Below are 27,782 nucleotides of genomic sequence, written 5' to 3'. Positions count from 1 at the left end.
AGCTAGAAGCAGCCAAAGATTATCTGTGTGTACTCTGTATAGCCTGCCAGGAAAGGCAAACCCAAGCATTTTCCAAGCTCTTGCTATAGGTTCACACTCTAATCTTCAGAATTCCCTTATCTGTTTTCTAAATAAAAGGCTATATTCTCTGGCAAAGCAAGTTAAACCACCAAAGTGAAAAGCTTTTTTCTAAATCTAACAGGAACGTAGACAGTAGACATAAGGGAGATTCAAACAGAGTACTGGAAATTATTAGGCAGAAAATTTAGAATCGTTCCTCAGTAAAAAAGTCCAACCATACAGAAAAGCTTCAGCACTTAATTCCATTCCTTAGAAAAGCAGGTTTCACAGAGTAAGGGTATCTTGCATTTTGGGTTAGGTTCAACATTTTCTTAGCATGGAGAAACACACAGAGGATCACATGGGATTCATCCTTTTCTTAGGTCACACAATCAATCATTTATTAACCAACAATTATTTGTTAAATCAATAAACATTTATTAAGCACTTATTATGTGCCAGACAACACTGTGCTTAGTGCTGGATAAAAAGAAAAAGACAGTCTTTGCCCTCAAGGGGCTTATCATGTAATGGGAGAAGACAACACACAAAAAGAAGCTGAAATGGGAGGCAGTTAGACTTGGTGGCTGGGGACAGTCCTGGAGTGAGGCGTGGTTGAGAAGGAGTCAGAGAAGACACAAGGTAGTACAGCAAGATGAAAAATGAAGAGACACACACAGCTAGCAAATTTCAGATTCCATTTCCAGAACATAATCAATAGTAAGTATTTGCAATGTGCTTCTCTTTAATAGTGAGGAACAAGGATTATACATGTAATAGTGATAACCCTGGTTTCTGTTGCCCAAAGGCCAGATAGCTTACATTTCACTCCTCCCCTGGGGCTCTCTTATGCCCTCGAAGGGACCTTTGGGTGTCTAATCTCTCTACCATTGGCTTGAGCCCCCACAGATGATATTCTCCCAATTTTATGCACCCCTTGCACTCCAGTTCCATTCAGCCACTTAAGAGGTTAGCATTTACAAAGGAATATTTCCTTGAAAGGTATAGTGAAAAGAAAAAGCATTCTCCCAATACCTGTGGGACATAATCTTCCCTTTATATCATCTCAGTCTCTATAGAAGGAAGAGAGATTAGGTTCACAGTTTAATTCAGTTCCTATATATCACAGTCCCCTCAAATTCCAAGCCCAAAGCCCCTTGGGCTTGAATCCTGGCACCCTGGCTTCTCAGAGCCTCCTTCCAGTCCTCACTGGACTGACAGTAACATCTAGCCAGGGACCCAGCCTCCAAAATTGCCATGTCAAGCTCCTGGGTTCTAGGACTTCACTTACTGTACCTATAACTGAAAAGGACAAACAAAACAGACAAAAATCCCAAATCCATTTCTCAAACCCAAAGGGATTAAGGGATGGGTGTGGGTAGGAAGTAAATTCCCCAACCAGCTTAGTTCATGGATCCCACGATGGGTAAATAGGACCATCACCCTTTGAGAGCAACACTGTCCCACTCTGGTAGTTTCAAAGATGTAGCTTTCTCTGGCTACACAGCATATACAACACACACACACACACACACACACACACACACACACACACACACACATATCTATATATACATACACATGTACTTATTTATATGTATATATAAATATGTGTATATGTATACTCTTTTGTATCTTATTTCATGCATTTAAAAATGTTCTTCTTGGAGGGGTCCATAGGCTTCCACAGATTGCCAAAGAGGTTCAGGATATTAAAAAAAAAAAAAGGTTAAAAACTGTTTTAGGACTTGGCACACAAGCTGGAGGTGGCAATGTGGTGTAATGGAGACCTGGATTTGAAGTCAAAGGACTTACTACTTGTATGTTTTGGGTAAGTCATCTATTCTCTCATCTTCCTCTGCCATACCACTCTCTTCACCTCCCTTCCTTGTTGAAGTCCCAGATCTTCCCATCCCTTTCACTGTACTCTTTGGAATATATACCAAAATATTCACAAACAAAACTGGAAACAAAGTGGATGGGAGCACTCATTTGGGAGCTGGCTGAACAACTGTAGTTAAGAGCATAATGAGATGTTACGATCTGTGGTATACAGTGGAAAAGTGTTAAATTTGGAGTCACAAGTTTGAGTTTAAATCCCAAATCTGCCACTTACTACTTGTGTGACTTGGAACAAGTCACTTGGGCTTCAGTTTCATCAAATCCAAATGAGGAGGTTGAACTAGATGACCTATGGGCTACCTTCTAGCTCAAGATGAGGGGCTCTTCAACTGGAAGGGGTGAGAAAGAGGCATGCATTTGGAGAAGGGGAAGGGGAGAGATGGAATGGTGAAATTTTTCTTACATAAAAGAGGTAGGCAAACAAGAGCTTTTATAGTAGAGGAGGAAATGGGAGGGGGTGGTAGCAAAGAGCCTCACTCTCATAAAAATTGGTTAAAAAAGGGAAAATATATGTACACACCCAGTTGTGTATAAAAATGTAACTTACCCGATAAGGAAGTAGGAGGAGAAGGAAATAAGGGACATGCAAGGAGGGGAAGGGATAAAGGAAGGGCCATTAAAGGAAGTTGTGGTCAGAACCAAAACAAACTTTTGAGGAGGGACAGAATAAAAAGAGAGAGAAGGATAAACAGAAGAAAATAGGATGGAGGGAAATACAGAGTTAGTACTCATAACTATGAATGTGAATGGAATGAGATCACCCATAAAACAGAAGCAGATAGTAAAAGGGATAAACCAGAATCTAACAATATGTTGTTTACAAGAGATGTACTTGAAACAGAAAGCTACACACAGAACTAAAATAAAGGATTGGAGCAGAATATATTATGCTTCAGCTTAAGTAAAAAAGAGAAGCTAGGTGGTGTAGTGGATAGAGTGTCAGGCTCGTAGTCAGGAAAACTCATCTTCCTGAGCTCAAATCTGGTCTTTGACACTTAACTAGCTGTGTGACACTGGGAAAGTCACTTAACCCTGTTTGCCTCAGTTTCCTCATTTGTAAAATGAGCTGACCCCCAGCTCAAAGATAAGATATTAAAAGCAATAAGAAAAAATCAATTTAAATATGATGATGCCATAATTAGAGTCACACAAGACCAATCAGCAGAGACATTAAAGGACTGCAGGTCTTGGAACACTATATGTCAAAGAGCAAAAGAAGTGGGGCTCCAGCTGACAATATCATACCCAGCAAAGTTAAGCATAATCCTGAATGGAAAAAAAAATGGATATTTGATCAACTGTCAGACTTTCAAGACTTTGTTTAAAAAAAACAAAACCTGAGCTTAATAGAAGATTTGACATACAACAGCCAAGAGAAACATTAGGTACATGCTAAAGACTGATTACAAAAGATTCAATAAAGATAGACCATTTACTTTTTATACATGTAAAATGTACATATGTCTAAGATTGTCATTAGCAATTGGGTAGTTCATAAGAAAGATTGGGGTAGACCTGAGTATGATATGACCTTAAAAATAAAACCATTTAGGAACAGCTAAAAAGAGTAATTTTTTTTATATGAATGAGGTACAAGAAGAATCAATAAAGACGAATTAGATGGGGGAGGAGGGCCGGTAGTGCTGGTAACCTAGTTTCATCAGGAATAGGTTTAAGAGACAACAGTACATATATATCTAGAAGAATATAAAAGTTTTCTAAATTTAGAAGAAATAAAACAGTAGGGGCAGCTAGGTGGCGCAGTGAGTAGAGCACCAGCCCTGGAGTCGGGAGGACCTGAGTTCAAATCCAGCCTCAAACACTTGGCACTTACTAGCTGTGTGACCTTGGGCAAGTCACTTAACCCCAACTGCCCTGCCTTCCCCCCTCCAAAAGCAAAAAACAAAATAATAAAAAAAAAGAAATAAAAGAGTAAGGGGCTAGGGAAGGGGGAGAAGACAAGGAAGGGATCTCTAGAGGGGAGGGAGAAGGAATAGGTTAAAGGGAGCTATAGAAGTGTGCTTAGATCAATGGGAATGGGAGGATAGGGGAGGGATCCTTAGAGAGTGGCAGGCTAAGTAATAGGAGAGCAGGTAGAAGTAAAGTAGAGGGATAGGAAACAAGAGATATGCACAAACATAAAAACAAAGATCAGGAGAATTTGTTAGGGAAAGTATATATCTATATATGTATATGTATATGTGTATGTATATATCTATATTTGTATAACAATATATCTACACTTAATTGTAGCCTGGGAAGGGAGGGAAGGTGAAAAAAGAACAAAGTAAAAACTGCACAGCAGAGAACAAAAGAAAAATTACAAGGGAGCCAAGAAAAGGACAGCTTTCAACATGTATGGTATTTATCATACGGGTTTCTTGAAATGAAAATTTATTGTTACGTATTTTGAATCTTCTTTTATGTTCTGCTATGCACGTGACATGCTATTTTATAATAATAAAAAATAAAATAAATGAGCTGATGAAGGAAATGGCAAATAATTCCAGTATCTTTGCCAAGAAAACCCCAAAAGGGGTAACAAAGAGTCAGATATGACTAAAAACAACTGAAGAACACAAGCAATAATGATCTCAGGCAAAGCAAAAACTAAACAAGGTAATCAAGGAAACTATATTTTGCTAAAAGGTACCATAGACAATGAAGATAAAAAAAATTTTACAGCAAGTTTCTCTGATAAAAGCCTCATTTCTCAAATATTTACTGAGTATAGAACTGAGTCAAATTTATAAAAATAAGAACCATTCCCATATTGATAAATGGTCAAAGGATATAAAGAGGCAGTTTTCAGAAGAAGAAATCAAAGTTATCTATGGTCATATAAAAAATGCTCTAAATCACTATTAATTAGAGAAATGCAAATTAGAACAACTCTGAGGTACTACCTCTCACCTATCAGAAATAATGACAAATGCCGGAGGGGATGAGCGAAAAATAAGTATACTAACAAACTGTTGGTGAAGTAGTGACCTAGTCCAACCGTGTGGACAATAGTTTGGAACTGGGCCCAAAGGACTATAAAACTGTGCATACCCTTTGACCCAACAATACCACTACTGGGTCTGTATCCCAAAGAGTTCAAAGAAAAAGGAAAAAGACCTAAATGTACAAAAATACTTATAGAAGGTTTTTGTGGTAGCAAAGAATTGGAAATTGAGGAGATGCTCATCAATTGTGGAATGGCTAAAAAAGTTGTGGCATATGATTGTGATGGAGTACTGTTGTGCTATAAGAAATGATGAGGTGGATGGTCTCAGAAAAGCATGGTAAGACCTTTACAAACTGACGCACCAGGAAGTGAGAAGAACCAGGAAATCACTGTGCACAGTAACAACAATGTTGTAATGATGATCAACTGTGAAAGACTTGGCTACTCTGATCAATATGGTGATCCAAGATGATTCCAAAAGACTCATGATGAAAATTGCTATCCACCTCCAAAGACAGAACTGATGAATTCTGAGTGCAAATTGAAGTATAATTTTCCTTCTTTATTTTTTGGCTTTATTTTATTGCTGTTATTATTGTTGCTGCTGCTACTGTTGTTGTTATTTTGCAATATAACTAATGTGCAATATAACTAATGTTTTGCATGATTTTACATGTATAATTGATATGATTTTGCTTGCCATCTCAGTAGGCAGGGGAGGGATGGGAGGGAAAGAATTTGGAATTCAATTTAAAAGAAAAGAATGTTAAAAATAATTTTTGAAAAAAGAAATGCATCAAGAAATTATAGATATTTCTTATACCTCCAAACTGTATAAAAAGCCAGCCAGAAGCCCATAGGCAATAGGAAGGGTATTCTTACCAGCAAGGCCAACATCAGCACAAGGTAGTGTGGTGTTAATGTGATTAAAGATCTTCCCGGACCATTGATCCCATTAACAGGTCTGGGGTAGAGCTAGTTAAGGGAAGCTTGATTAAGAAAGGCTTGTTGTAGGAAGTCCCACACCCTTTTGCTAATTAGGTCACAAGGGTTGTAAAGCCCTCAGGCTCTAAAAAGGGTATATACATACACACACACACACACACACACACACACATATATATATATATATATACACACATACACACACACACACATACATATGTATGTAGGGTAGACATTAAGCTTGCTATCAGAACTTCAGGAGGAGAGGATGGAAGTGAGCAGACAGCTAGGATTTATGAGTGAGTGTGTATGGGAAGGCCCCAGCAGAGGGGAAGGTTATGGGATGGCTTGGCTCCCTGTTGTGATACTGTGTTTTAAGTTCCTTGCTGTTATGATAAAGTGGGCTTTTGGGATATAATTGCTGCTATGTTGAATTGGAGTTATTGGTTTTGGGATTTGATCCTCTGGTGTCTGAATAAATGTTTCACTTCTTCTGCCTTCTATATGGAGAGTCTCTTATATTCTTCAATACAGAACTATACAGGCATATTCATAGTCACCATCAATATTGTGACAGTTGCCTTACTGATACAGGTAGCCTTTGAGAATGACCAGAGGTAAAACATTTGTAACCTGTAATGCTGTTTCTTAAGATAGCAAGAGAGCGGGTTACTCCACGAAAGCCCCAGGGAAATCAGAAAGCTCCACAAAGGTTAGAAAGCTCCAGGGAGAGGAGCTTGGAAGCCTCAGGAAGAGGCAGCAGGGAGGAACCAGTGACCAGTGTGATGTACTTTGAGGTCCCTAATAGTGTCCTTAGATACCAAAGAGGAGCATGATGATACAACATTACAACTCTTAAAGATCAGAAGGGTCTAACTGTGGGAGATGGAAGTCAATACAGGAATCAAGGGGAACCAAGAGTAAGGCTAAACAAAGCTGGCCACCAAAAAGTACAACATGAGGCAGAGCCTGGCCATGGTAGAAAGCCCCAATTCAGGAACTAAAGTGCTAGAGATCAGTAAATAAAAAACGAAAATCAAGAACAACAAAAAAAACACCAACCCCAAAAAATCCCTCACTGACCAGCATCAAAAGATATTCCAAATCTAGGGATCCCTCCAAGAAGGAGCCAATAACTCCTTAACTACTACAATCAGAGACTTATTGAAGCAAAAGGTAAAAAAAAAAAATGAAATAAAGGCTCTGGAGGTTGATGGATATCAACCTGCATGAAGGTCTTTAGTAGACTTCTATGGGGCTTAACTGAGTCTCTTGCCATCTATAAACTTGGTTGCCGGGGTTTCCCCATTTTTCTCCCGCTGCTTCTTACTGTTTTATGATCTAATAATATTTGTAATCTGCAACCATCCTCCCCTAAAAGTTTACAAATAAATTTATATTCTAAATTGCTGTTGTCCTTGGTTGCCAAGTTTCTATGTTTGGCAAGGAATCAAATGTTTGCTGCCTAAGGTGTCAATTTTTATTGTGGCAATTGATTTACATTGAATAAAGTTCCTGAAGAAATGATGACAGTCTGTGTTAACATCTGTTTTTTAATCATTTCCCATTTTAAGCCATCAACAATTTGTTTAAATTGGTATGGTTGGGATTGCCTTGTCAAATCTTATTCTTTCTTCTAATATGAAATTGATTTTTATGTTTACTTAAAGAAGTCTATGGTTTGATTCTATGCAAACACCTCATTTGAAAATCATTCATTTCCAGTCTATTCCAATATTATCAGGTTTGTTTTCTTTTTATTTGGTGTTCATCATATACTCTGCCTACTGATTTTTTTTTAAAAAAGTGTTCATTTTTCATAGCACTTTTAGATTTATTTTATTTTTTAAAAATTTTATTGACACTATTCTTAACGAAGTATTCAAGATATATAGTATGAGGGTTCTGTATGGTCTACAAGTTTTTTTTTTCATTTTTTACTTTTGTATCATGTTTTCCAATATATTCCAATAATAATGTGAGCAAAACAAGAGAATTATTTTACTGTCATTCAATCAATAAGCATTTATTAAATACTTTCTATCCATGAGGGATCAAAAAAAGGCAAAAACATGGTCTCTGTTCTTGAGGAGCTCGCATTTTAATAGGGCAGAAGATTATCCCACTTTAATGGACTCCAAATTCTATATTAATCAAAAGTATAGTATTACAAATAAAAAGCTAATCTATCATGTTGTTGTTCAGTCACGTCTGACTCTTTTGACCCCATTTGGGATTTTCTTGGCAAAGATACTGAAGTGGTTTGTCATTTCCTTCTCCAGCTCATTTTACAGATGAGGAAACTGAGGCAAACAGAGTTACTTGCCCAGGGTCACACAGCTATCAAATGTCTGAGGTTGGATTTGAACTCCTGACTTCAGGCCCAGTAGAGTTACCTAGCTGCCCTAATGCTATTATAGATTGCATTAACAGGTAGACTGTGTCCAAAATGAGGAAGGAGCTACTCTTGCTCTCTTCTACTTGGATCAGAATACATCTGAGTGCTGCATTAAGTTCCAGGTGCTACATTTTAGAAAGAAAATTAGTTGTCCAGAAGGGGCACAAAAGAGGGTTACTAAGATGGTGAGGAAAATCTTGGAAGCCAAGCCATATGAAAATGGATTGTAGGAATTGGGGATGTTTAACCTGAAGAAGTTAAGATGTTGTCTTAACTGTCTTAAATTATTTGAAGGTTGATCTTACTGAAGAGGAATTGAGACTTATTTTGCCTGCCTCTCAGAATCAGGACCAATACTAGCTGTTAAAGATTGGTTGAAACTCCTAACAGAGCAATCTAACATGGAATAAGATGACTTGAGAGATAAGTTCCTCATTACTAGAGGTCTTTAAGCAGAGGTTGGTTGATTATTGTAGGAATTCATGGATCACTGCATCATAAATTAAAGAGCTAGAAGGGGCCTTAGAGGTCATTCAATTAGTATGATTCCTTTGTTGTACAAGTGAGGAAACTGCAGACCAAAGAGGTTGAATGAGTTATCACACAGGTGGTAAGTTGCTGATCTGGAATGTCCGTTTAGATCCTTTGTCTCTAAGTACTTTGTATCCAAGTGCTATTTCCACTGAGTAACTGAGTTTCATGCTTCAGATAGAGTGTGGACCATATGACCTCTTGGGGACTCTTCCTAATAGAGGATTCCATAATTCTGTAGTTCTATGGTATGGTAAGGACTCATTATTACATGATATAAAGAGGAAAGCACAAGACAAGCAGGGCTGAAACTTCAATAACTTAGTAGAATATTAATTATATGCCTACCATATGTACCTCTGCTTTAGTTCTTCCTTGATGCTTCACAATGGTATGGAAGGTGAACTTGGGTTCTCTATGCCACTAGAGTACAAGCTCTGGCCAATCCTGCCGTGCTGGAAAGACTTTGAGAATGGACTTCCATGTCTCAGAATCAATATGAAAGTTTTTCAGAGAGACCTTGAGGTGAACTGAAGGCTGTCACCTAAGCACTAACCCACCTTAGTTCGAGAGAGGATTATTACCAAGTAATGGGGTGGTGAATTTTTTTGGCCACAGAGACTCTAGAAGACCATTAGCTAAATTAAAGAAGCACAGTGATATACATTAGTAGAGGTGTTATTTACATTGGTGAGATTACTGGTCCTTAGGGCCTTTAAGTAAGACTTATGTGTGGAACACTAACCTAGGTACTAGGGGAAATTTTTAAAAAATTATATGACATTGTAACAACAATGCTGCTAGCAGCTGCTGTGGAGGTGTAAGACCAATAACACCAGCACACAGGAGGGCTTCTAGCACAGGTTCTTTGATCTGCTTTTCTAAGGAAAGCAACTTTAAAGGGTTTACAATCTCACTTTAATTCAACATACATATATCATTCACTTAGTTCAGGGGAGAAAGTCAGCACCCTGAACTTCAGAGAAAACACAAACAGAAATTACAAGCAGAAATTATATAAACAGAGCAAATAACACAAAACAGCAGACAGAGCTTCTGTCTGTCCACAGCAATACATACATAGTTACCAGGGAGAGAAGCACCAACATCTGGTTTTTCAAAGCTGGCAGGCTCCTTAACAGCTACCTATATCTTTCGCCTCCCAAGAAAAAAGGCATGGGAGGAAAATTATACATTTTTGTTTGAGGGCCTGAAGTAAACTTATGTGACTGGGATGTTAAATCCATCTCTGCAGTATGCTGATATATATAGCAATCAAGTGCCAAAGAACCAGTCGAATATTACAGAAAATAGGCAATAATTGCAATTAAGAAAATTTGGAATATGATATACCAAAAGGCAAAATGAATGAGCCCCCAAAGCAAAATGCTAAGTTAAGAGTATATAGACACGCTTCTTCAAGGTCAGAGGGCATCACAACCCTGTGACTCAAACTCATGTGACTTAGGCTTTCTTGTGATTTAAGCAGGTCATCAAAGACTCTTGATTCAGTCAAAGGCTCAATCAAAGGCACTTGATTGCCTTAGTGCTGAGAAGCGCTCCAAAAGAAAAAACAGTGAAAAGTCCCACTTTTCTTGCCTTGACACATAATCCTTACTCTCACATAATTCGCAGTCTAATGGGGAGGGGTTTAAATATACCCAGAAAGAACTATTCTATGGAATGAGATAGTTTGTAAAGTGCTTCGCAAACTTTAAAGAGTTGTATAAATGGGATAGCTAGGTAGTGTGAATAGAGCACTGGCCCTGGAGTCAGGAGGACCTCAATTTAAATCCAGCCTCAGACACTTTGCCTTCCTCCCTCCAAATAAAAAAAAAAAAAGAGTTGTATACATGAGAGTTGCGTTATATAAAATTATGCATAAATAAATTATATATAATTATATGTAAAATAGCTGTATTATAATGAGTGTGATAAAACCATAAGTGAACAATTGTAGACCAAGTGCTGTGTGAGGTTTAAAAAGGAAAAGATATTACTGACTGGGAGCTGGGACTTGAGAGACAGGAACTAGCATTTATATAGCACCACAGGCACTGTGCTAGCTGCTTTAAAAAATACATTATTATATTTGATCCTTACAATGACCTTAGGAAGTAGGTTCTATCATTATCTCCATTTTACAAGTAGTACATGTCTGAGGCTGGACTTGAATTCTTGTTTTCCTGACTCCAGACCTGGATGCTCTATTCACTGAACCACCAGCTGCCTTAACACACTGGAAGGTCCAGAATATAAGAATACTTTAAAGAAAAAGCAAATTTTTTTGTCTCAATTGCCATTAATCCTTCTAGTTAAAAAAAATGTTTAGGATTTCATTAAGAAGATTGTCAAGTAGAGGGACAGCATTGTAGATACTGGGAATCATTTAAGTAAGTCTAAGAGGGCCGAATCTACACAGGCTGTAACTATTTTGTTGAGGCTTTGATCTCCCTATCACTCTCCTTGGGGAGGGAAAAGTCAAGGAATAAAAGTTGGGAAAGAGAGAAACTATGGCTAGGACAGCATTAGCAGTAGACTGAGAATAATTTTTTTTTCATTTTTTTTTTTTTGTTTTTTGCAGGGGCAATCGGGGTTAAGTGACTTGCCCAAGGTCACACAGCTAGTAAGTGTGTCAAAGTGTCTGAGGCTGGATTTGAACCCAGGTCCTCCTGACTCCAGGACCAGTGCTCTACTTACTGCACCACCTAGCTGCCCCGACTGAGAATAATTTTTAAAGTGGGTGAGTTCACTCACTGAACAAACATTTGTGCAAAGCAACACAGACGAAATATGAAATAAGATGAAATAAGACACCACCCTTGCCTTTAAGGAGTCTACAACCATCTGAGCAAAATAGTTTATATATGCAAATAATGAAAATACAAAGACATAAACTATGTCATAGGATAAAGGCAGCGTAGCAGTAGAAATCCAGAGATCTGAATTTTCTATCAAGTTCTACTACTAATCACATTTATAACATTGAGAAAGTCACTCCCTCTTGGGGAATCAATTTTTTCTTCTGTAAAATAAAGATGTCGGATTAGTTGATCTCTAAACTCCCTTCCAATTCTAAATTTCTTTGAGTCTATGAGTCTATAAATGGTAAATATCATAAGTGCCATAGGAGTTTCCTCATCAGTTTCGTTCATCTGTAAAAGCTGGGCTCATGGACCTCTTTTCCAAGTCTGTGATCTTATGAGCTCAAGGTAGGGTGGGTCAGGGAAGGGTTCATGGAGAAAGTCACATTTCACAAGGTCAGCCAGAGATAGGTTTAGAAGGCTTTACAGATGGATTGTTGTTCATTCTTCATACTGCAAGAGGACCAATGACATCACAATGTTGGGTTCAAGGTACAGTATGTACGACTGTCGCTGATCAATCTAATACAAGCTTAGAAAGCACTGCCACAGGGTGGGTACAAATGGTCTATTTGAACATTCGGGATGGAGATGTCTCTAGATTTGCGCATCTCACATTTCTTTTGTGCTACTGCAACTCTACTGTGCTCATAGAACTCATTGCCTCATACTAAAGTTCTTCAGAAAGACTTTGAAAGTGTTCTTGTAATGCTTTTGACTTACATGTGAGCAAGGCAAGTGCCTTGTATGAATTATCCAGAAAATAGTCTTTTAGGCAAACCTATGTTTGGCATTTGAACAACATGCCAGCCCATCAGAGTTGTACTTTCTGCAGTAGAGTTTGAATGCTTGGCAGTTCAGTTCTAAAGCAGCTCTCAGTGTCTGTTACCTTATTTTGGTCATCTTTAGAATCTTCCTAAGATGTGTATAACATCTCGTCTTCTATTGTTCTTTGCCTCTGCCCCACTTGTGTCTCAAAGAATAACCCTTTTCTCTAGCTAGCCTTAGGAAAAAGCTATGACTTCAAATATGAAAGGATTTTGTTCATTATATGCCCTGACATCAGTTTTGACATTTAAACTCAGGAAAAATATGGCATGTCTTGAGCATTTTTCATAGTATTTAGAACTTAGCCAGAATGAATAGTTAGCTATTTCTCCTCTGATATCACAGCAAAATGAGGAAGGTCTGTTTCATGACGATTGAATTCAACACTTATTAAATAAAGGTTACTGTGAATAAGGCACTGCACCAAGTCCTGAGAATACTAAGTCAAAAACGAAACAACTTCTTTTTTTAAATTTTATTTATTTAATATTTTTAGTTTTCAACATTGATTTCCACAAGATTTTGAGTTACAAATTTTCTCCCCATTTCTACCCTCCCCCTACCCCAAGACGGCATATATTCTGATTGCCCCTGTCCCCAGTCCGTCCTCCCTTCTATCACCCTACTTTCCCCCTCCCCTTACTTTCTTGTAGGGCAAGATAGATTTCTATACTCCATTGCTTGTATATCTTATTTCCCAGTTGCATGTAAAAGCAATTTTTTAAAAAAAAAATTGGGTTTTAGAACTTTGAGTTCCAAATTCTCTCCCTTCTTCCCTCTCCACCCACCTTCCTTGAGAAGGCAAGCAATTCAACATAGACCATACATGTTTCGAAAAAAGAAACAACTTCTGTCTTTGTTGAGCTTCTATTCTATGAAAGAAGATAAATGTATATAAGCAAATATAAAGGGTATTCAAAGTAATTTTAAGAGGGAGAAAGTGCTAATAACTGGATCAGGAAAAGATCAGGTATGGTAGTTGTCACCTGAGCTATGCTTTTAGGGAAAGTGAAGAGAGAGTGTATTCCAGATATGTATTAGATGCAATGTTTCATGTGAGGAAGAGAGCTACCAGAACAATTCGACTGCAACAAAGGATGAGAAGGGGAGTGATATGAAATAAGACTGGAAACGTAGGTGAGAACTAAATTGTGGAAGACTTTAAATATCATATTGAAGATTTTGTATTTTATCCTAGAAATAACAGGAAGCCACTGAAGATGGGGGGTTGTGTATGATGTAGTCAGATAGATATACATTTTCGAAATAACAATTTGGCAGCTGTTTAAAGAAAGGTGACACTAGAAGTCAGGAGACCAGCCAGGAAGCTATTGCAGTAGGAGACAAGAGAGATGATGGGATCCTGAATTAGGGTAGAGGCTATATGGACCAAGAAAAGTATTAGATATATGATAAAAATGACCTGAAGACTTAGCCACCAACTGAATATGGGGGAAGTGATGAAGTAGGCAAAAGCTAAATAAAATACAAAAAGTTTACATACTACACTACAGGAGGTGTTATATAAATACTGTTTGGAGTATCTCCTTACCTACTTCTGTCATTGTATTATGATGTCATCTCAGTGTTCCCTAGAATTTTCTGTTTTGGTAACAGGCACAGCCTGCGTACTTCAAGACTTTCCAACACTAAAATAATCAGATTTGGGAGGTTCTGGTCCTCCCTCCATCAGAGCCAATCTGCAAGATTCCAGTCAAGTTTCAATTTGCTGATTTTCTTGCCTCCCGAGTTACAATTTGAATTTGGGGACTCAAGCTGATAAGAGTTTTAAAACTTTCTTTATAATGTTCTCCACCAAGATTTCTTCCATCCTTCCAATCTCCATTTCCACTCTCCAAAGAAAGATCTTTGAAAACAACTGAGTGAAATGAGATTAAGCCCCTTGGGAGGTATTTGTGATACACAGTAAAGGTTGTCACAGGTTACTCCTTGCAGAGGGAGGTGCTCTCCCACCCCCGCTCCCGCCACCCACTTACGAGCGAGGACACCAGTTCAAAAAACCTACGAGCGCTCATGTGCAAGGCAACACTGAGGCGGAGCGAGGGGTGGGAATTCGACCCTAAGACCCAATGGAGCGAGTCTCTCGAGCATTCGGAACCGACCGTAGTCCAGACTCTGTTGTCTTCCTCCCCAGCCCACCCCTAAGCTGCCGCTGCTCCCCCGCCGCGCTCGCAGCCCTCTTCTCCCTGCAGGTCCCGCCCCCTCCCTCCGCGCGGGGCCCCTCCCCTCTCCGTCTCCCGACCTCCCTTCCCCCCCTTCTCTCTTTTTCTTTCTCTCCTCCTCCTCTTCTCCCCCCTCCCACCAGAGGCCACCCGGGCCCCGGCCTCGGCCCTAGTCCCACCCCCTCAGCCGGCTGCGGCGGGCGCGCAGATCAGCTGGAGCTCGCGGCTGCCGGGACTGGAATGGGGGGTGGGGGAGGGCGGGGTAAGAGGTCAGTGCGAGGAAGGGCCACGCCATCGACGACAACAGCCAAGGAGGAAGAGGAGGAGGAGGAAGAAGAAAAAGAAGAGGAAGAAGAAGGGGCTCTCCCCTACGACGAGGACGAGGACGAGGACGAGGGGGAGGAGCTGCAGGCTGCCAGGCTTCCGCGACTGCAGGTCCGCGGCAGGACGCACCCCCGGGCTTGCCTGTCCCGCCAGCCCAGTATGACGCCTTGGAGGCTGCTCCGCTGCTGCCAGTGGACCGCGGCCTGGGTGCCCGTGCTCTTCATCGCAGTGGTCATCTGCTGGTCCTACTACACCTTTGTGGTGGAGCTCTGCCTCTGTGAGTACCAGGGCCGAGGGCCCGGGGTTGGAGAGCGAGGGGGAGGGGCGGAGGGGGTAGGAGGAGGGGGAGAAAAGAGAGGAAGGCGGACTGGGGAAGACGACTCCCACACTCCCCACCGCCGGAGGAAAAAAGAAACTCGGCCCCCACCCCCACTCGGCTGAGCTTTTCAGGAATTGGAGATTTGTCTTCTCCCTCTGGCTGGAATCTGGGGGCTGTTTCCGAGTCTTCGGGGTGGGGGAGTGATTCGCCCTCTGGCTAGGGATGGGGAGTGGTTATTATTGTCACCCTCATCTTCTTCCTTGTGGTTTTTACTGTGTTACTCCTACTGAAGCTCCAGCCCAGGGGCGGTCCCGGGAACCTCCTGGAGCCTTCCTGCGGGACCCTGAAATAGATTTGGTCTGGGCAGAGAGGTTGAAGGAATGAATGAATGAATGCCCCCGGAGGGGTCCTCAGGAGCTACGGCCTGAGGTTCATTCGGCGCATCTCCCCCATTCCCCGCTTCCAGTTCCCCTTTATGTTTTATCGTCTCCTGTAGGCTCCTTAAGGATACAGACTGTTGTTTTTGCGTTCCCATCTTCAAGCACGGTACCTGGTACATTGCAAGTGCTTAACACATGTTCAGTTCTTTTCCTTCTTTTCCTTTCCTCTTCCCCTCTTTCTTTCTCTGGCTTTGTATCCCAGCCCTCAGCACAGTGTCTGGCACATAGTAAGTGGTTAATAAATGCTTTCTCTTCTCTTCTCTTCTCTTCTCTTCTCTTCTCTTCTCTTCTCTTCTCTTCTCTTTTCCCTCCCCCTCGGTCTCCCCCCCGGTCTCCCCCCCTCCTCCAGTACTTAGCACAGTGCCTGGCACATAGTAAATGCTTAATAAACTCTTCCTTCTCCCTCCGCTCCTCTACCCTATCCCTCTCCCATTCTCCCTCCCTCTCTCCTTCTTTGTAGCCCCACCGCTTAGTACAGTCCTTGGCACATAGTGCCAAGCACATAAGTGCTTAATAAATTTTCTTCCTCTTACTTTCTCTCCCTTTCCTTCTCCTTTGTATCCCTTGTGCTTAGCACAGTGCCTGCTATAGAGAAGGTGCTTAATCAATGCTTGTAAGACTGATTCCCCGCCCCCCCCCCAAATGTGAAGATTCGTGTTCTTTTCTTCTGAGCATCTCATCTGGCCTTTCTGGTGTTGTGTTTTGTTTTGTTTTTTTGAGATCGTGTAGGAAGTAGTTATGACTTGCAAAAAAAAAATTGGCAGAAAAGAAACTGGGATTTGGTGGGAAATCAAGTATTGAATGATAACTTGGAGGTGTCACTTCTACTCTTTTCCTTCTGTTGAAGGCAGCTTAAGGTGGTAAGAATAAAAAGGCCTCTAGGTGTGATTAAACTACATTTACTTGAAGCTTGAATTCTGTAACTATTCTATAGAATCATTTTGGAGAAGTTTGAGAAATGAGCCAGATAGACCTCCCTCCCTTATGTTCATTGGATGTTTATATTGTGATATAATACAACATATTTTATAGCTAAGGTAATATTTTATATGTACATGATGATGGGTGGGGGTGGCATCTTCTGATCACAATTCATATTTCCTTTTTCAGAGTTTTTGTGTGACTGGTTCATTTTTAGGACTCTTAAGTCATTTGTTTAATTTGGCTGTAAATATGGTTGGAGGGAATTAGTCATTAATCAGCAAATATTTATGCTATGTGCAAGGTACTATGCTAACGAGCCTCTGACTGAAGATTATCATCTTCAGAGATGTTGAGGAGAAAATGCCAAGTTCCAAACAACAAACTTGCAAAAAACTTTAGAAACCCAATACTTCCTAAATTGGGGGTTGCCTGTATCCTCAATACTAATCAACAATATTATTTGTTCCATAATGTTATTACTTTAGCCACGTAATGGGTTAAACAGACTTAGATTTGTAGGCTATTAGAGGTCATAGGATAATAGGATCATAGATTTAGCACTGGACTAGATATAGTTCAACCATTTCATTTTACAGATGAAGAGAAGTGATTTTTCCAAGGTCACATAGCTAATAACTGGCAGAGCTGGGATTTGAGCCCAGGCCTTCTGATGCCAGATCCAGTATTCTCTCCACTGCACCATGCTCCTGTAAGGGACCTTAGAGATTGTTTTGCCTGACCCCCTAATTTTATGGATGAGGACTCTGAGCTTCCAGAGTGCTCTTTTTCATTATCTGTTGCTTTTGTTGGGCTTTCTTCTTGGGAGTACCTGTAATAATATAAACTAACCTAGAACCTAACCTCTATGTGAAAACACATTTGGGGAGTCCAGGTCAGAACATCAGGCACACATCTCCTTTGCTTCTTTTCCCTTTTTTCTGCATATTCCTTCAGTGCAGGGAGATGACAGCCCTTCCCTCCCCTTTCTTGTGCAGGACCATAGCAGCATCCCATTTCCCAGGCTGCAGGAGTAGAGTAAAAGGGAGGGAGGATTCCTGGTATACCAGCAGCCAGAGGAGGAACACAATTGGGGCAGTTATAAAGGAGCTCTGAATAAAATAAATTTAGTCAAGAAACACATATCTCTAGACTAGTGATTGATCAGGTCCACTTAATGCAAAAAGGGATTAATTAAGATAAGAGAAAATGTGATTGTTTAACTTCAAAGTACGTTCATAAGCAGAGAACTGTCTGTAATTTGCTTTTGGGCTCCGGGATTTCTTTTCTTTGTCCCTCTCGCTCTTCTGCTTGCTTACTTCTCTTCAAAGAAAGTTTTTTCATTAACATTGGGACCTATGGCAAGTAGTACCACTAAAAGTTATTGAAGTTCTTCAGATTGTTAGAGGTAAACCACCACTTTAGAATTGCAGAGCTGTCCTTTCCACTCCTAAGATATAAGGCATGGGAGGAAAATTATACATTTTTGTTTGAGGGCCTGAAGTAAACTTATGTGACCAGGATGTCAGATCCATCTCTGCAATATGCCGATATTAATTATATAAGCATGACTTAGAAATTAGAATGGCTTAGTGGTAATCTTTCTACTTTGGCAGTAGGGAAATCTTATAACCTACATGTATGTTATATAGTAGGCCAGGATTCTTTGTGCTATTTTAAAATTGTTGAATTTTTTTTCCTGTACTTGATTGTCCATTTATCATATCACTAAGAATTGGTCTCATTGTTGTATAATAGCTTGGATTTAATATCTAAAATTCTTTTTGAAGCAGCTTAGTTTATATCTAGAATGTTATTTTCATAACCTGCTTTATTTATCACCACTTAAACCCGTTCTGTTCATTCTCCCCAAAATACAATTTACACATTGTGTCTGAGGGATTTATTCATGTTGTCTCCTTACCTGCCCTCATTTTCTTGTGTTCGTTTTCCCACTTCACCTATCTAAATCCTCCCCATCCTTTGTGGCCCAGCTAAAGTTTCACCTTTTCTTTGAAGCCATGAACAAACAGAATGAATGAATGAATGGAGCATTAAGCGGTTACTATGCACAAATAGAAAAGAGAGGCCCTGCTGTTAAGGAAGGTGGTCAAGATGATCCTTGAGGTCTTTTCCAACTTTCAATTTGTGATCCCATGATCTTGCCCTCTTCTGAAGTCATTTCGTATTTGATTGTACCATCATTTGACAGCTCTGAAATCATAGACATTTTAGAGCTAGCTGGAAAGCAGCTTAGAAATAATTTAGTAAATCTCCTTCAGTTTATAGATGAGAAAAAGAAAAAGCCCAGATGAACTTAGGTATTATCAGTAGTATGATATAGGCAACTAAGGTGATACAGTGGATAAAGTGCTAGGCCTAGAGTCGGGGAGACTCATCTTCCTGAGTTCAAATCCAGCCTCAGATACTTACTGGCTGTGTGACCCTGGCCAAGTCACTGAACCCTGTTTACCTCAGTTTGCTCACCTGTAAAATGAACTGTAGAAGGAAATGGCCAACCACTCCAGTATCTTTGCCAAGAAAACCCTAAATGGATTCATGAAGTTAGACACAACTGAGAACAGCAAAACAACAGGAAAATTAATCATGATTTCAGACAAAGCAAAAGCTGTCAGCCTCATTTTCCTCAACTATAAAATAGAGATAGTAATAACACTTGCTTCGAAGAGTTGTTGTGAGGCTCCAATGAGATGATATTATAAAAGTGCCAGTGCCTGGCACATAGTAGGCATGATATAAATAAATGCTTATTCCCTTCCCCTTTCTCTTAATAAGACTAAGCTTGGAGTTTCAAGAAATTTTTGTTCTCATAGCATAGGACAGTGCTTTTTTATTCTTGAGATAAAGAATATCAAGAATTTGATACTTATTCTTAAATGTTGCCAAGGCAAGAAAACCCTGGAACAGAACTAGAAATGGTCTGTCATTTAAATATCTCTAAAATGTCATGGTGCAGGGGAGAAAACACAGTTTTTTGGAGTTGGAGGGCCTGCTTTTGAATGTTGGCTCTGCAAATTACTTTCTTTGATCTTTGACAAAGCACTTTGTCACATTGGGGGCCTCAGTTTCCTCATCTGTCAAAATAAATAAGGGGGTCAGATTAGATCTCCTTTTAAGTCATCTTCCAGCACTAGATCTATGATCCTGTGATTCCTTTGTAGAAAACTTTTTTCAGAAATAAAATATTTTAACAACTTCTAATTTGTCAAATGGATGTAAAAATTCTTTCCATATATCACTCTTTGAATTAGCCTATACCAAGAATACAGAACTTGTCCTTTACTTTAGACTTGGTTAATATTTTCCTTATTGTTTGAATAGAGAGAAGTTTTTAAAGTGGAAAAAAAAAAGAAAGGATATAGTATGAATTAAAAAGTTACCCCATTCCTTTTAGTCACGTCTTTTAAAAGTTAGTAGGATGGTTTCAAGTCCCTCCAGAACAAAGTTGTTTAGTATTATCTCTCTTATTAGGCTCCTTCCCACTCCAATACCTAACGCCAACTTCCATTTAATACTGATAATGGCAAAAGCAATATATGACCTACTTTTGTTCAGTCTCACTGTGATATTTCAGCTAGTTTCTGAATTGCAGAACTACAAGAGATACAGTAGATTCTTAGTGGACCCAAAGTCTCCATAGTTCAGATTATTTTTCCTACTCTCCGTGCCTTTTTCTGAAAATAGAATTTGTCATGTTCTTCTTATGCCTTGGGCTTCTTTGGTGACATTCAGGGCAAAAGAGCTTGCTAACCCCTCTTGTTGCAGTATGTCAAGCTAATTTTAAACAAGATATACATTTGTTTTTGGATGGCTTGAGATAGGAGTAACTTTTCATTTTTTTTCCAATTATATGTAGTAACAATTTTTAACATTTAAAAAAAATTTTGAGTTCCAAATTCTCTCCTTCCCTCCCTACTCCACAACTTGAGAAGGGCAAGCAATTTGATATAGATTATACATGTGCAGTCACGTAAAACATTTCCATATTGGCCATGTTGCAAAAGAAAATATAGACCAAAAACAAAGAAGATCCAAGAAAAATAAAGTCAAAAAAATTATGCTTCAATCTGCATTCAGACTCTATCAGTTCTTTCTTTGGAAGTGGATAGCATTTTTAACTGGAAGGCCTTCAGAACTGTCTTGGATCATTGTATTGATTAGAATAGCTAAGTCGTTCACAGTTGATCTTCATACTGTGTACATTGTTCTTCTGGTTATGATCACTTCACTTTGTATCAGTTCATATAAGTCTTTCCAAGTTTTTCTGAAACCATCCTGCTCATCATTTCTTATAGTGCAATAGTATTCCATCACAATCATATACCACAACTTGTGCAAGCACTCCCCAGTTGATGGGCATCCCCTTGATTTCCAATTCTTTGCCACCACAAAAAGAGCTGCTATAAATATTTTTGTATATATAGGTCCTTGTTTTTCCTTTGATCTCTTTGGGATATAGACCTAGCACTGGTATTGTTGGGTCAGAGGGTATGCATAGTGTTATAGACTTTCGGCCTAGTTACAGATTGCTCTCCAGAATGATTGGATCTGTTCACAACTCCATCAGCAGTTCGTTAGTGTCCCAGTTTTTCCACATCTCTGCCAACATCTATTCTTTTCCTTTTCTGTCATGTTAGCCAGTCTAATAGATGTGAGATGGTACCTCAGAGTTGTTTTAATTTGTTATTCTCTAATCATTCGTGATTTAGAGCGCTTCTTCATATGACTATAGATAGCTTTGATTTCTTCTGAAAACTGCTGGTTCATATCCTTTGACCATTTATCAATTAGGGAATGATTCATATTCTTATAAATTTGTCTCAGTTCTCTACATATTTGAGAAATGAGGCCATCATCAGAGAATCTTGCTGTAAAACTTTTCCCCTATCTTTCCACTTTTCTTCTAATCTTGGCTGCATTGGTTTTGTTTATGCAAAACCTTTTTATGTAATATAAACAAAATTATCCATTTTACATCCTATAATGCTATTATCTTGTTTAGTCATAAATTCTTCTCTTACCCATGCATCTGACAGGTAAAATATTCCATGCTTCCCTAATTTGCTTATGATGTCACCCTTTATGTCTAAATCACATACCCATTTTGACCTTATCTTAGTATATACTGTGAGATGTTGTTTATGTTTTAGTTTCTACCAAACTGCTTTACAGTTTTTCCCAGCAGTTTTTGTCAGATGTTGAGTTCATGTTCCAAATGCTTGGATCTTTGAGTTTATCAAATATAACATTACTATGGTCATCTACTACTGGTACATAATATGTTTTGTACCTAATCTCTTCCACTGATCCACCACTGTGTTTCTTAGCCAATATCATATTGTTTTAATGATTACCATTTTGTAATAGAGTTTGAGATCTGGTACTGCTAGGCCACCTTCCTTCACTTTTTTTTCATTGATTCCCTTGATATTCTTGACCTTTTGTTCTCTCAAATGAATTTCGTTAATATTTTTTCTAGCTCTATGAAATCACTTTTTGGTAGTTTGATTGGTATGGCACTGAATAAGTAAATTAATTTAGGTAGAATTGTCATTTTTTTATATTGGCTTGGCTTACCCATGAGCAATTAACATTTAGGAGTAACTTTTCAGAGCAATTTTATTTTTTGATAAGATAACTTTTTTAAAGAGACTTTTAAAATTAATTTAGTTGTTTTTCTTTAACATAGGAATGTGCAACAAATGATGTGCAGTAAATGAAAGCTCAGTAAAATACTGAGAAAGAAAATTTTGCTATAGAACTTATATTTTTAAATAGATGGGTATAGATTTTGTTTTGCTGTGTTAAAGGATGTTGGTAAGTGAAGGCTTCTAAAGAACAAAAGAAGAACCCTGTTTAAAAAACAGTGAAAGAAATTTTTTCTGAAATTCAGTTGAGGCTATGGGAATAAATATGGTATATGAGGAGTGCAGTGAAAGCAATGATCTGATTGGAAAAGGTTGCATGTCTTTATGCCTACTGATGAAAGTTGATGATGGGGCCAGAGGGTCCTTGTGGAAAGGATAATGCCCCTGAGCTGGTACTGGTACTTAGGAGAGAAGTGGAATAAGTTGATGACCTAGAGCATAGTGACATGGGAATGTTTAGCCTGGAAAAAATACTTTGGTGTAGTCAGTACTGCTGTCTTCAAGTGCTGCAAGGAGTATTATGTGAAGAGAGAGTTAGACTTATTTTGTGTACTCCCAGAGGGTAGAACTAGGAACAGTAGGGGGAAGTTGCAAAGAGGTAGAGTTTAGCTTGATATAAGGACAAGCTCGTTAATAAATTTGTTGCCTAAAAATGGAACAAGCTGTCTAAGGAGGTACTAGGTTCTTCATAATTGAAATCTTTTAAGCAGAGGCTGAATGATCTCTTGCTGTAGATCTTTTAGAAGGGATTTATAAATATTCATTTGTCAGTTGGATCAGATAACCTCTGAAGTCTCTTTTAATTCTGAGATTCTGCATCTATGAGTTAGTAGCTGGAAGCCCTTGTCATCAGTTTTAGTTGGATTGGAACTGTGCTCCATATGACAGCCACAAGAGATAGAGACCAAGACCAAGATGAACTCCAGAAGAACCTATTCTTTTGGAAATTCTTGGGAATCTTCACACCATACTTATGTGAACACACATTGAAAAGACCCTTAAGGATAAATTTTGCTATTTCTTTATACTTTTTAATTTTTCACAGTACTTCAGCAGTCTTGACTCACTAAAGACCCAGTTTTTGATCAGCAGCCTTCATAGGAAATAGTAATAAAGACTTGAAATTTATTTGGGGTCCTGCTTTTTCCACTCTACTGAATCTTCTCCATTATGTGATAGATTCTGTGTTATGAAAGGGCCTTCCTGGCATTTTGTAGGTACTTTATAAATAATTGTTTTTTAATTCATTCTTAACCTATAGACTGTCACTCATAGAAAAGGCAGCACATATATAAAGTAAAGAATATTAGATTTATCAGTGAGATGGGCTCATGTGAGAACTTTACCACTTACTAACTTTGTGGTCTTGGGCAAATAACAATTTCTCTGAGCTTCCTGTTCTACAAATAAAGGTGTGCACAATAACATGTCCATAATAATTTAAGTAAATGTACATGGTAATTATATTACATGGTTGTTGTGAGAAAAGTTTTCTGTAAACTTTAATTGGCTATATATAAAGTGTGAGTTATTATTAATGGCATGCAAATGCAAATGTGTGTTTACCAAGTTAGATGTCTTAAAAAGTAACTACAATATAGAAATAAGAATAGTAATTGAGATATGTGAAAATTCACAGGAGTTAAAATCCAAGAAAGGGATCAGTATAAAAGAGTCAAATACCTATATACAAATTCAGAGTCTAGATAACAAGCAAGATAAATTAGGAGAACCTCATGTAAGGAGGTAAATTTGACCTTATAGGTTTCATCTCATCCTGGTGAGAAGAGACCTGTGATCAGAACATTACTCTGAAAGGATATAACTTATTCAAAAAGAAACAGTGTCACTGTATATTAAGAAGGTATATTTGTATGAGGAAATCTAGGAAGGAATAATCATAGTTGAGGACATTTGGGTAAAGATCAAAGGATGCCGCAACAGAAGCAGTAGTGTCACTAGAGCATACTGTAAACCAGCCAGACAGAGAAGGAGAGTGAGAAGTTTAAGAAACAAGTCATGAGTCTGACACAGAGGATGACTGTAGCAATTTTGGGCAACTTGATAGGTATCTGCTGGAGGTATCCCTCTCTTCCAGAATCAGAGGAGCTAATTTCTTGACTTGGTTTAATGTTAATTTCATAATTTGAAAGGCAGAAGACCCAAACAGAGAAATTTTAACTGGGAATTAAACTCTCATCAAAAAGAAAAAACTGGTTGGTGGAGCAGAAATGATTAAAAACTGTAGTGGAAAGTGATTACTAGAAGATGAAACATGTAACTTCTAAGAATTATTAGGGCAGTTTACATAGAAGTGGGCATGGGTATGAGTCAGTTATGTTGGAATGATCTCAAAAAAAGAGAGGGATGTACTGGGAGAATGAGGAAATTTTTCTAAAGAGGAACACAAGGAAGAGCTTTTATAATGAAGGGGAAAATGGGGGAGTGGCAGGCAAAGCTTGAACCTCACTTATCCATATTGGTTCAAAGAAGGGGGTGTGTGTGTGGGGGGGTGTTTAACACACCAGCTTGTGTATAGAAATGTAACTTACCCAGTAGGGAAATGGGAGACTAAGGGGATAAAAGGGGGTGGGATAACAAAAGAGAGGACAGATTAAGAGATACAGTAATTAAAAGGAAATAGATTTTTGAGGAGGGGCAGGATAAAAAGAGAAAGAAGAAACATAGGGAATTGGGATGGAGGGAAATATCTGGTAATCATAATTGTGAATGTGAATGGGATGAGCTCACCCATAAGAAGGAAACAGCAGAATGGATTAGAAACCAGAATCCAACAATATGTTGTTTATAAGAGACACACTTGAAACAGAAAGACACACACAGTTACAATAAAGGGCTGGAGCAGAATCTAATATGCTTCAGCTGAAGTTAAAAAAAAAAGCAGGGGTAGCAATCATAATCTCAGACAAAGCAAAAGCAAAAATAGACCTAGTTAAAAGGGATAATCAGGGAAACTTCATTTTGCCAAAATGTACTATAGACAATGAAGTAATATCAAATTTTTTATAGCAAGTTTCTTTGATAAAGGCCTTATTTCTCAAATATATATTCAGCAAAGAACTGAGTCAAATTTATAAAAATAAGAGCCATTCACTAATTGATAAATGGTCATAGGATATAAAGAGGCAGTTTGCAGAAGAAGAAATCAAAGCTATTTATGGTCATATGAAAAAAATGCTCTAAATCACTTTTGATTAGAGAAAGGCAAATTAAAACAACTCTGAGGTACCACCTCACACATATTAGATTGGCTAACATGACAGAAAAGGAAAATAATACATTTTGGAGGGGATGTGGAAAAATTGGGATACTAATGAACTGTTGGTTTAGTTGTGAACTGGGCCAACCATTTTGGAAAACAATTTGGAACTAGGTCCAAAGGGCTATAAAACTGTGCATACCCTTTGACCCAGCAATACCACTACTAGGTCAGTATCCCAAAGAGTTCAAAGAAAAAGGAAAAGGAACTGTATGTAAAAAAAATATTTATAGCAGCTTTTTTTATGGTAGCAAAGAATTGGAAATTGAGGTGGTGCTCATCAGTTATGGAATGGCTGAACAAGTTGCGGCATATGATTGTGATGGAGTGCTGCTGTGTTATAAGAAATGATGAGGGGAGTGGTTTCAGAAAAAAACTTGGCAAGACCCATAGGAACTTATAAAAAATAAAATGAGAAAAACCAGATCATTGTGCAGTAATAGCAATATTATAATGATGAACAACTGTAAAAGACTTGGCTACTCTGATCAAATACAACGAACCAAGACATTCTAAGGGACTCATGACGAAAAAATGTTAGCCACCTTCAGCGAGAAAACCAATGACTTCTTAAGTGTGAATTGAAGTATAATTTTCTCACTTTATTTTTCTTGCTTTTTTAAAAAGTATGGCTAATATGGAAATATGTTTTCCATTAAAAAAAAAAAGAAACTGATGCTTCTCTTATGCCACTCTTACAAAATATACTATACATACTTCTAAAATATGGAAATATGATTGGTTTTGAAGATGTAAAAGAGAGAGAGAGGAAGTGATTGTTTCTTCTTTAGATGTTATGATAGAGCAGAGCTAAGCCAGGAGTAGTTGGACAGACCCTTTAGATTTTGGGAGGCTGAATTTCAATGAGTTTAGAGCAGAGTTTCTTAACTTGAGTCTCTGAAGTTGTTTTAAAAAAATATCTTTATAACTATTTCAATTGTGGTTTCCTTTGTAATCCTGTGAATTCTATTTTATGTGTTTAAAAACATTCTGATGTCAGCAGACTGCCAAAGGGGGTCCATGACACAAGCACTCCTGGTTTAGATGGCTTAGATGGAAATCCCATGGACAGAAATTTTACAAGAGAAGTCAGTGGGATGGATAAGAAACTTTCAAGAAAAATATTCTGACCACACAAAGAGAAACAGTTACAGTGAGGAAGAGAAGGGGTTGTTTTCTAGAGAAATTGACATGGATCCACAGGGAACTCACAGATTTAGATTGTTAGTACATCTACGTATTCTCAGTGGCAAATGGTCAATGGAGAGGAACAAACAGTTCTCAAAAGAATTCCAAACTGTCAATAACCATGTGAAAGAGTGTTCCATAATCACTAATAAACAGACCGAGATGTTTCTCTTCATGTCCAGCAAATTGGCAAAGATGAAAAAAGAAGGAAATATCGCAGAAGAGGCTGTGGAAAGACATACTAATGAACTGTTAATTTGAAGCTTTGGTGGAGTTTTGAATTAGTCCAACTTCTCTGGAAAGTAGCATAATAAAAGGAAAGGCTTTGCATACGCTTGAATATATATAATATACACATATTTTATATATATATGTGTGTGTGTATACATATATGTGTGTATACACACATATATAATTACTACATCAACGTAAATGAAAAGGACAGCAACAAAGCTGCCCAATCTGAATGCTGTGAAATTATAATAACCAAGCTTGGCTCCAAAGAAGAGATAGGGAAGGTACCTCAGATGTGGGATAACATAGTTATGGAACAAACATGATATGTCAGGCTTTTTTTTTTTTTACATGTTGACTAGTTTTGCTTAACTATTTTTTGTTGTTATTTTGTATGTTTCTTGATAAGGATGTTGTTCTGGGAGGTGATATTAAAAAAGATAATTATTTTTTTAAAAAGATCTGTCAAAGCAAGAAGGCCACAAATGTCAGCTATTATTAATCTGTGTGATGCAAGTAAAAAACAACTAAGTAAGGGGGGAAAGACAAGTACAAACAGAAATCAGGTGATGGAGGGATGAATATAAAATAAAACTTTTAGAATATTTTCAGAAGTGATAAAGGTCAGAATGAGCTGATGTTGGTAAGGAAACCTAGGGATGAAAAAGAGCTTTGGTTTTTTCAAATACTGTTGAGTGGGAGGATCAATGAAAGGATGGAGCCACTTAAGATGATATGACTAATTA

The 27,782-nt window shown here is 38.4% G+C and overlaps 1 protein-coding gene across 2 annotated transcripts in view; it reads left to right on the top strand.

Annotated features, from left to right (window-relative positions):
• Positions 1 to 14,844: 14,844 nt before the first annotated feature.
• ZDHHC20 (zinc finger DHHC-type palmitoyltransferase 20) overlaps positions 14,845 to 27,782 on the top strand; it is a 111,037-nt gene continuing 98,099 nt past the window's right edge. Inside the window, exon 1 of one of the 2 annotated variants that reach the window (XM_036747531.1) lies at positions 14,845 to 15,262. In XM_036747531.1, coding sequence (XP_036603426.1) covers positions 14,902 to 15,262 — 361 coding nt within the window. In that variant the 5' untranslated portion in view covers positions 14,845 to 14,901. The remainder of the gene's footprint in view (positions 15,263 to 27,782) is intronic. The other variant, XM_036747530.1, reaches the window with a different exon arrangement.

This window comes from Trichosurus vulpecula, chromosome 2, assembly GCF_011100635.1.
Source record: "Trichosurus vulpecula isolate mTriVul1 chromosome 2, mTriVul1.pri, whole genome shotgun sequence".
NCBI classification, from domain to species: domain Eukaryota; kingdom Metazoa; phylum Chordata; class Mammalia; order Diprotodontia; family Phalangeridae; genus Trichosurus; species Trichosurus vulpecula.
Note: the sequence above shows the minus strand (reverse complement) of the source record. Positions and strands in the feature narration are given on the sequence as shown.